Source organism: Marmota marmota, unplaced genomic scaffold, assembly GCF_001458135.2.
Source record: "Marmota marmota marmota unplaced genomic scaffold, marMar, whole genome shotgun sequence".
Classification (NCBI taxonomy): domain Eukaryota; kingdom Metazoa; phylum Chordata; class Mammalia; order Rodentia; family Sciuridae; genus Marmota; species Marmota marmota.
Window position 1 is genome coordinate 5,143,487 of NW_026000108.1, and position 10,696 is coordinate 5,154,182.

At 57.4% G+C, this 10,696-nt stretch overlaps 1 protein-coding gene across 1 annotated transcript in view; it reads left to right on the plus strand.

The window, feature by feature from the left end:
* Evc2 (EvC ciliary complex subunit 2) overlaps positions 1 to 10,696 on the plus strand; it is a 90,252-nt gene that overhangs the window by 77,321 nt on the left and 2,235 nt on the right. The window contains 4 exon segments of the mRNA XM_015481940.2: positions 4,565 to 4,779; positions 6,049 to 6,136; positions 8,032 to 8,225; positions 10,385 to 10,486. Of these exon segments, the coding sequence (XP_015337426.1) occupies positions 4,565 to 4,779; positions 6,049 to 6,136; positions 8,032 to 8,225; positions 10,385 to 10,486 (599 nt within the window).

Genomic DNA, 10,696 nt, shown 5'->3' on the forward strand with positions numbered 1-10,696 from the left:
ACCTTAAGGTCTTCAGCTGGTCTCGGGTGCACATTATTCCTGAGATTAGGAGGATGCTAATTTTATGATGCTCAGCAAACCTTGATACCGAAACCAGACACGAGCAGTCTAAGAAGGAACAATGGCAGTTGTGATCATAGACACCAGATGTGAACATGACCCATCCATCTATGAGAAGAAGTCAATACATCGGGGCCAGGTTGAGTTTCTCCCAGGAGTATACGGTTGGTCTCTCAGGAGAAATCAGAACACCATTTTGAAAATCCACCTAACGGCTAACGGGGGAAACAACCCAGACGCTCATTTCCGCATATACACCCACTCGAGGTGGACTCCTGGTAACAGGAGGAGGCCTGGCCCAGCACTTACCCAGACACACAGCACGGGATGCACTCAGAGTGGTTGGCACGGAGGGAGCCCTGTCCTGGATTCCAGATGGAGGGAATGAAGCCTTCCCAGGGAAGGACAGTCTAAGGTCAGGGAGTCGGGGGCAGAGCGAGACACTAGGAGCCCTGGCTCTCAGTTCACAGTTACATGCTGCCTCCACCTGCACGGGGAACACCTCAGTGCGGCCTGGAAGCCCCTCGTGGTGCTGAGATCACCTGTGTCCACTGGTAACTGAGACCACAACACCCTGTCCATCTTGAGACTTTGAGTAGGACAGAGCTTCCTACCACTGGTCTGTGGGGAAGAGGCCGTGAGTCCTGAGTGGAGATGACGTGGTGTCCTCAAGGCCAAGGTGATGGGTGACCGCTGTTTCATTCAGTCTGCAGTTGGCAGGAGACGGCCATCTTACTCCAAATGTTGGACTCCATTCTGCATTTGATCGTCTGCATCAACCGCTCTCCTGTTGTAAATGGGCTTTTAAGCTGTGAAACATGCAGGAGGATTTAAAAAGCATGCAATGAAATGCTGTGGGAGAAAGGACTCCTGCGAGGGTGACGTTGAGTGCACCTCATTGATGAAGGGTTCAGACTCTTTTTGTGATATTGGAGCATATGCAAGGTGTAATTGGATCAGGGCAGAATGGTTGTGATGGGCAGATTTAAACAGGAAGGACTTCCAGGGAGCAGATGCTGTGACCCCAGACTAACTGTACGCACTGTATGTGCATTTGGTTTGAACTGCTGAGCACGCACCTCCAGGCCCATGGGCACCTCCCTTCCCTCCTCCCTCCTCCTCCCTCCGCCTGGTTCTCCTGTGCCAGGACTCACCCTCTGATGATTCTGCCTGAGTTCTTGCACTTGGTCTTCTGTGGCCTGGCTTCGCGGCTCCCAGCCACCCGGGCTTCAAAGGCAGAGAGCGTCACTATTGGCTGCACCCGCCAAGCTCTGCGTGAGGCCCAGGCACTGACTGTGCTTCTGCCCCTTCCTTCCCTCCACGGTGGCATTTCTAGTCCCATTCTTCTGGGGAAGAGGCTGAGCTTAGGGAGGGACGGTCATTTCACCAAGGCCCACAGCAGCAAAGCAGGCCTCCTGTCCTAAGATCATGCCCCTGGCCCCCTCCCTATTCCAGCCTCCCCTCCACACTGCTGCCAAAGGATTCTTTATGAAAAATAAAATGATCACGCACAGCCCCACCCCCAGGTCCACATTCCACCTCCTAGCTGGGAGCAGTGGCCCACGCCTAATAATCCCAATGGCTTGGGAGGCTGAGGCAGGAGGATGCAAGTTCAAAGCCAGTTCAGCAAGTTATCGAGGCCCTAAGCAGCTCAAGGAGACCCTGTCTCTAAATGAAATACCCAAAGAGGCTTGGGATGTGGCTCAGTTGTTAAGTGCCCCTGAGTTCAATCCCTGGTACAAAAACAAAAAAAATCCTCACCTCCTACCATTCCTCCCTCAGACCCTGGGCTTCAGGCCCTAGACCTTCCTGCTGCTCTGAGCCCTGAGATACATTCAAGCATCTGTTCCTTAGAGGGACCTCTACCTAGAAGACTTCTGCCACACCTCCTTGCAAACTCCTGTCTACATTCTAAGACAAGCCCAGGGATCGCCTCCATGAAGCCACCCAGGATGCCCTCCGGTGGCACCATCTGTCCCAGCTCTGTGCTCCCAGAGCCCCATCTGAATCTGTGATCACCGAGGATGGTGTTCTGTCTCTGTCTCTGCATACAAGCTGCCCCCTCCCCACACTGAGTCTTCAGGATCTAGAGACATGTCCCACTCACTCTGAATCCCAACAAATACCTAGCAAAAAGGAACTCTATCCTCTGTCCACCCATCCATCCGTCGGTCTGTCTGTCTGTCTATCCATTCTCTGCCTAATCTATTTCTACCATCTTTCTATCCTCTAGTCTATTGTCCATCCGTCTTTCTGTCACCTGTCTACCTATCATCCCTCCTTCCACCACCCATCGGTGTCACCAGCTGTCGCTCTGTTCATGCATCTGGCAGGTACCTGGTGGTGCTCTCGGAGGCCGCTGAACTGAGAGATGGGACCAGAGACCAGAGAAACCTCAGTTCTCTCCAGCTGTGTTTTTGCCCAACACTGTGACTTCAGGAGTTTCACTTACCCTCACTGTGCCTCAGTCACCTTATCTATAAAAAGGGATAATGGTAAATTCTGATTTTGTGTCATTTTGTGAAGATTAAATAAGTTGTGTAAATGCTCTGGCCCAGTGTAGACATTCAGGAAATGTTAACTGCCATTATTATTATTATTATTATTGTTATTATTATTAACTTTTAAGACAAGTCACCACAGCCTGGGATTCGTGGTCCTTGTATTTAAAGCCTAGTAGCAGAGCAGGCTCTAAAGAAGGCAGGCCCAGACGGAGCTTGGAACCCAGCGGGCAGGTGCGGAGGGGAGCAGGCTTGGGGCACAGGCCTGAAGCTCTGGAGAAAGTCCCACCAGAGAACGCTGAGCTGCAGGCCATGTCCACCTGCCTTCCCTTCCTGACCAGGGACTTCCAAGCTCCTCTAGAAGAGATGGCCTCTGTGCTTCACCACTTCCCTGGTGACCCCAACAGGCTGGGGTTGGAGTCTTCCATCCCACACTGGTCCCAGCAGAGGTCTGGCCAGGCTCACAGCTCGACAGAACACTGTGGGAAACCACGTCGGGCTACCTCTTCTCCCCTCAGGGTGCTGCAGTGATCAGCGGTCAGGATGGCAGACCCCAGTGGGTGGACGTGCCGCTCCGCAGCTCTCGAGGCTTCCCAGGCCCTGGATTGAGGCTGGAGTGCGTGGCCAGGCTGCCAGTCTCTCCACGCTGTGTCCTCGGGGCTCCTCTCGGCCACTTGTCCCACTGTCGTGGTTCTCGGGTTGTATCTCTGAGCCTTGGGGACTGTGGACTCTTTTGAGAATTTGATACAAACTTTGTTCCCTCCGCAGAAATCAGAGTACTTTGTACATATTTAGGAGGATCAGGGGCCACTGTCCCCCGTGAGGCCCACCAGGACCTCTCAGGATGAGCCCCACTGACCTCCACCTCGGCTTTCCCTGCCTGCACCTCCATGGCCTGGGGGCTTCCTACCTACCCGGGCCCACCTTGGCAGACTCCTCTGCTGAGATTTTCTGGTGACTTGGGAAGGCAGGTGCCCCCCCGACGGTGTCAGGCAGCGTAGCCCAGTGAGAGCACAAGCCCGGAGTTTGCTGGCCTGGGCTCAGATCCCGACTCTGCCTCTCAGTGAGTGTGTCACCTGGAACATGACCGCCACTCTGCCCCGATTTCCTTCTCCATAAACTCAGAGAAGGGGGGGTGTGGTCTAGAGTCGCTGAAGGACAGAGATCTTCCCACAGATGCCCCCCGACCTCCAGGGTTAGTTCACGATAAACTGAGCATAAGACACAAGTTCACTTGTGGCCCTGGCCTGTGCGGCAGCCCAGCACACGCTGGAGTGCTGCTGTCCACCTCAGCACCTGGGTCTGGCTGGGGACTGTGCTGCCACCACGGTCCACTATGGCAAGAAAACATTGTACTGCGGGTCACCCGCCTGGGACACCATCCAAATTCCAGAGTTAGCGTCCGTCTTCCCTGCGTGTGCTCTGCCTGCGCACCATGGCGAAGGCAGAAGTCGTAACGGAGCCTCCTAAGTTGGTGCCACCAGGGACCAGCAGCCCTTTGGTGTGCCTCTGTGCTGTGGGCACTGTTGATAGGGACCGTGGTGCTGCGTCCCGTGACTTCTTCAGTGGCAGATGCTGACAGGTACTCTGCGGTGACCCCGGGACAGGTGGCAGCTGCCCGGCACCGTGCACCTACTCCCTCAGGGAGCCCAAGCTGTAGCCAAAGGGTGCATGACGGTGATGCAGGTGGCTTCAAAAAAGTGCGTGTGAAGGGTGTCAGTGAGATGTGAGGAGGGATGTCCCTGTCCCCCAGGGACTAGGGAGCCGGCCACCCAGGAGGTATGGTCGGTCGGCAGTCGGGAAGTCCCTGTAGAGGAAGGAGCACCACCTGCTGGGTGGAGCTGTGACAGAGGAGGTGGGCACATCCTACATCTGGTCACTCTACCAGGGGAGCCAGGCAAGATGGGCCCGGCAGGCTTCCAGCGCGTGCCGGGAGCCCAGGCTTTGTCCTTGCTCCATTCACATTTGTAGTGGGACTCACCACCCGTCCCCTCTGTGTGCAGGAGCTCCAGGACCTGGACAGGAGGCTGGAGGACCAAGTGGCCCAGCAGGAGGCAGCCCAGCAGCAGCAGGCCCTGGCCAGCTGGCAGCACTGGGTGGCTGGGGGGCCTGGGCTCCTGAGCGAGCCTGGGGAGGAGGACTCTGAAAGGCCCGTCTCCGCCGTCCTGCAGCAGGCCCTGGGCAAGGGCCAGAAGTTACTGGATCTCCACCAGCAAAGGTAGGGCCCGTGGCCCACGGTCCCATGGGTGACGTCCCCTGCAGGCCTGGGGAACCTGCCTCTCACCCTCCTGCCTACGGTGCCAGCCAGCACGTGGCACGAGCCACCCAGCTTGGCGGGAATCGGCTTCCTTGTTCCCTGATGTCCTTCTAAGATACCTTATTTTCCTATCACTGAGGTCTACCAATATTTTAGACTTTTTAAATGATCGCAGACTTACAAGAAATTGCAAAAATAATAGAGAGAGGTCTTGTTCCTCTTCACCGGCTTCTCCGTCATCTTAGTGCAGGACCGAGCCGTGGGCCGACATCAGCAGAACTCAGGCCTCATTCGGACCTCACTGTAAACATGGCGCTTTATCAAGATTGCAGAGCCGAGCTCCCGTCTTCTTTCTCTGTTCTTTGTGTTATTCTTCAATTAACACTGGACAGTTAGCTTGGCCTGTGGCATCAGGAACTCTTAGAAAAACAAGGTTCATAGCTCTGGCGTTTTCCACTGTGAACCTGGCGTTGGTGTGGAGGGAACGTGAGGCCATCTGGACTGGGCAGTGTGACGGGTCCTGAAAACAGACACAAGTTAGTCGGAAGGAAACAGACTGGAGTCTGATGGGCATGATTTCCGGGTGGTGAGATGCTGTGTGAACGGAGCACGGCTTGGGGCTCTGAGGTGACCGTGAAGGGCTGAGCTTGTGCCGAGGAGCTTCTCGGAGGCGTGGGTAGGTGGGCTGGGCGTTGGGGTGTGCAGCACTCACGCGCTCCCTGGAGGCTTTGAGCTGCACCTGAGGACGCAGTGGGTGTGGCCACCAGCAGGACTGTGGGCAGGCCACGTGGACAGCAGAGCTGCTCCCGTGGAGGACAGGAGGCTCCTGCGAAGGGAAGCCAGCTGGTCCTGTGGTCAGGGCACATGGACCAGGTCTTGGTCTTCTTGGTGCAGGCCTTGAGGACCGCTGCCCAGCCTCTGTCAGAGTCAGTCGTCTCCTTCAGGGGCCCACGGAACCTCACTCGAGCCGCCCTCTCCTGGCCACCCTCCTTGGAAGAGGCCTAGGCAACAAGAGGCACAGGCCTCCCCACCATCTCTTCGTATATCTGTGTACGCGTGCATACGTGTGTGTGTGTGTGTGTGTGTGTGTGTGTGTACATATATATGTCCATATACTTCTTTTTCACACGGCGGTGTGGCTTTGATCCCTCTTCCTTATTTGGAGCCTGGATGGCCTCATGGTGTCCCTTCCTAACACAGTGGCCTCACTGGGCTCTGTTTTCCCTCTAGTTGGAGACAAGAGCAGCAGGACAGCGCTGTGCTGGAGGATCTGCTGGAGAACATGGAGACGGACACCTTCGTGACCCTGTGCGGCCAGGTGAGGAGACACTGCCCCAGACTGCCTCTGTCCCTGCCTCTGTCCCCTGCACACACCTCTTCCCCTTCCTCAGAGCTGCCTGTCCTCAGCCATTGAATGGGCTGAGGAAGCTGGCCTGGGAAATTCAGAGCAGGTCATGAGTGGCCCCAGCACAGGTGGCAGGCAGGGGACACTCAGGCAGGTTCCATGTCCCCACATTCAGCCAACTGTGGATCCAAAATAAGTTGCATTGCTGTGGACAGGTGCTGTGCAGCTGGTCGGGCAGGGCTGTGTCTCTACCAAACACTGATGGCCTCTCCTGCCCACCATTCCCCAGCCAGTGCTGTGCCCAGTAGGTCACCATCGTGTCCTGTGTCTTAGGTAGCACCAGTGATGATAGGAAGGTACGAGAGGCTGTGTGCAGGGTATCTGCAAATGTGATGCTGTTTTATTTCATTTTATTTTTAAATATTTATTTTTTAGTTGTAGGTGGACACATATCTTTATTTATTTTTATGTGGTGCTGAGGATCAAACCCAGTGCCTCATGCATGGTGGGCGACTGCTCTACCTTTGAGCCCCAGCCCCAGCCCTGATGCTGTTTTATATAAAAGGAAACGTCTGGATCCCCTGACCACCCCCCAGGAAAGCCGGGCTGAGCCCGAGGGGTACAAACACCAAATGGACTCCCCCGGGTCCTTCTGCCTCTGCAGGGCTCTCCTGCTTCCTAGTGCACATGAATGACCGCCTCCCAGAGGGACATGTGGCTGGCAGTCCTGGCTCCTGGCCCTTCGATGCCCTCCCCACCCCAGCCTTGCTGTCTGTCTTAGGCCTCACTGAAGTCCCAGGGGAGGTCTGACTGGCCAGGTGGTCAGGTGTGCCTGCCCTGACCAGAAGTGCTGTTACCTGTGCCTGTGTGATACAGGACAGTGGGACAAGCTCTAGCTCCATTTGTCCTCCCTGAACCCTGTGCCACAGTGTCATCCTAACCCGCATTTTACAGATGAGGAGGCGGAGGCAGAGAGAGACGAGAACCGGCCCAAGGCCTCTCTGTTCTGCTCAGTGCCGCTGGGTGCCAGGGAGCTTTCTGGAGTACCAGATCTGTGCTGGTTTCTCCACAAAGATTTCGTTCTGAAATCCTGCGGATGCACAGGCGGTTGCGGAGCCAGTGTGGGGCATGCCAGCGTCCACCGGGCTTCGTGTTTCCCGCTGCTGTTGCCCAGAGCATGTCACAGTCAGGAGCTGACATCGGTGTCAGCACATGCACTGTTCTCTGTCACTTGAGCACAGCAGGTCCACCCCGTCAGGATGCAGGACTGTCCTCCCCACAGAGCCCTCCTCGTGCTGCCCCCCACTGCCCACCCTGGCAACCCAGGGTCTGCCCCAGCTCTGAGTTTTGTCCAGGCCGCAGACCTGTGTGCCTGGAGTCAAGCAGCCTTAGACTCTAGGCCCTTCCAGCCCTTTTACTTATTGCAGAACGGTGTTCTGTGATAAGGACGCAGCACAGTGTCCCTGGGACACTCTCTGTCCCCTGGTTTAGGGACACTTCAGTTGTTTCTGGAGCCTGAATGGTCCTCAGGGCCGTGTGGCCTCACAGAAGTGGAACAAGGAGGAGAAAGGTGAGCAGTGTCCCTGCTGCAGGCCAGGGCCTTTGCCATGTGATTCGGGCAGTGCCTGACAGAGCCGAGAACAGTCACGAGGGAGGGACGCAGCCTCAGGAATGCCGCGGTGCCACAGGTGCTCACCAAATAGGTTTTTCTGACAGCTCTGTGAATTTAGAAGCTGTTTTCCAGACTAACTACTAAAATATTTATTCCCCTTAGACAAAAAGCCCTAAGAATGCAATAAATTTAAAATTGACGCATGTCAGGTCTAGAGGTGGCGCGGGCTGAGCTCCCCTTCCCCTGCCTGCCCTAGGAGCTGAGGCTGGCGTCGTACCTCTGCAAGATGGCGATGGTGCCCGGGGCCACGCTGTGCCGCCTCCTGAGTGTGCTGCTGCCCGCGGGCTCCCAGCCCCAGCTGCTGGCCCTGCTGGATTCGGTCAGTGAGAAGCACTCGGACCGTGCAGCAGACCACGAGGGCAGGGAGCAGGCCGACCCTGGCAGGAGGAGGTGAGTGCCCTGTGGTGACCGCCTCTGGAAACCAGAGAGAGGGTGACCTGTAAGGGGACTGGAGCAGGGGATCAGACCTACCACCTGGAAAAAATGTCCATCAGGCTCACCGTCCGTTGGTCACATTTCTCCCTCCACAGGCTTTCTGAGTGCATGTGCGTGTGTTGAGTGTGGTTGAGGTGTGCATGTGCACACCTGTGTGCACACCTCCAGGCTTACCATGAGGTCGTGACTCTCGTCCCCATAAACCCATCCTTGGTGGAAAATGTGTGGGTGGGAAGCGTGTTTGACGCCCCTCGGGTGGAACACCCCACTGCAGCACAGCCTGGGACAGTGGGGATGGCCCTCGTGGCCCTGTGGTGACTGGGAGCTGCTGCTGCCCATCATCCAAGAAAGCCTGGGCCACAGAGGGGCCGCCTGGGGAAAGACCCCGACTCAAAGCTCCAAGTGCTGTTTCCACTGAACGCGTTGCTCTGGCCCCGCCCCAGGCGCGACTGTGGAGTGGAGCTGCCCTGCTGGCCCACACCTGTGTATTGAGTGTCGCGCGCCCGCGGTGCTGACGCTGTGCCCACAGGCCTGAGAGCGGGGGCAGCTCTCCATGTTCCTGGGCTATTCCTGTCCCAGTGTCTGAGCTGCGTTTCCTGCTACTTTAAGTCGTGCTGTCACTGTTATCGACACATCTTCTCAGACATTGTTTTGAATGGCGGCCTAATACTCCAGACAGGTGTAGCCTAGGTAGGTGGCTGTCCCCATCTGTCACTGGGGCCACTTTTCCTCAGCTGTTACAACCCTGCAGATATTTTCCTTTAGGTTCCGAGTCCAGGTATGAATTGGGTCCATGGAGGGAAGGCAGGAAGCCGGGCAGTGTCACTTGAGAAGGGAAACGTGGACTAGGTTGGCAAGGGTAGGGCCCCAGCTGCCAGAGCCCGCCTCATCTAGGACCCACAGGAGGCTGTGGCTGGACGGCGGGGGCTGGCGGGCCGCTGGAATGGCGGTGGTGGGCACACATGTGGACACTGCTTTCCTGACATGGGGCTGTTTGGTCAGAGCTGAGGAGGGGTCTGACTCCGGAGGTCGCGAGCACTGCTGAGGACACGTGGGCAGAGCTGGGTGAGGGGAAGGGAGGGCGTGAGGCCAGCCGTGAGGATGAGCGGTCCAGCAAGTCCAGAGGGCCTGCGGGGCTGGGACAGCAGGAGGACTCGGGTGGCAAGTGCCTGCACTTTGTCCAGCCTCCTAGCCGAGGGGACTAGGGGATTCTCCCGGCCCGGGCCACCCAGAGTCCCTGAGGGCGGGCAGGCCCTCTTCCTGGTCCTCCGCCCAGGGCCTGGCAGCCCCTCCCTGAGGCCTTGGCTTTCAAGCCACGGAAGCTGACTGGCTGCACGGGAGCCGGTGACTGAGGGACCTGTGGGGTGTGGGGAGAGCTATGTCCAGCCCCGGAGGGACAGGCCCAGGAAGCACCGCGGGCAGCTGCTGTGTCTCCTGGGAAGGAGAGCCCCCTGTCCACTGTGGGGAGGGACGAGCTGTACCCACCTCCAGCTGGGCGGGTGGGAGCCACGGCACAGAGGAAAGTGCTCCCTGGGCTGGACTCTCCAGCCTGTGCCGTCCTCTGCCGACTGGGGCCCAGGCCCACCGAGCTCTCCTCTCAGTCTCCCTGGCAGTGTGACAAGGTCCCTCGCCTTTGGTCTGGAGACACACACGCCCATGGCCTGAGGACGCCCTGCCACCACCCTCCTGGCTCCCAGGGTGCTTCTCCATGTTGCACGCGCATGTTCAGGACACGCTGATGGCTCCGGGTGTGTCCACTGTCTCAGGCAGGAGGACCAAGAGACGGAACCCCACCCGCCCCGCCATGCCTCCCCGGCCAAGGCGGGCCCCACAAGCCACACAGCCCTTCATGAACGCCCTGAGCTCAAATGTCCCCAGCTCTGTGTTGCCTTCTTCGACTGATGTCACCTGTCTCTGTGATACCCCGAACTGGGAGCCCTTCGAGGGCAGAGATTCCTCCTTGACCAGGCCAAGAGCCTGCTTGATGGGTGTGTCCTGAGCAAGGGAAAGGAGGCGTGGAGACCAGGGGTCCTGGTATCAGCGGAGGTCAGCGGAGGTCACACGGGGGGAATTGAAGGCTGTTATTTTTAACCCGAGCCTCTCTCTGCTGTTAGGAAACACCAGGCCTGGTGGCAAGCCCTGGAGAGGAAGCTGCGAGGTGATCTGATGGCCAGGGGCCTGGAGAAGGTGCGCTGGGCCCAACAGAGGAAGGCGAGGTAGGCGCCGGCACAGGTGCGGGGAGGGCCGTCCACGCTGCCTGAGAGCGTGGGGAGATGCCCCGTGACGGGGCAGCGTCCTCCCTGAAGGCCACACATCTTTAGTCCCTGGGCTTAGTTTAGAAGCTGAAGATAAGCTGCAGCTATCAGGAAGAGAATGTTATAACATTATTAGCATTTTTTTTTTTTTTGGCATGAACATACTTTTTT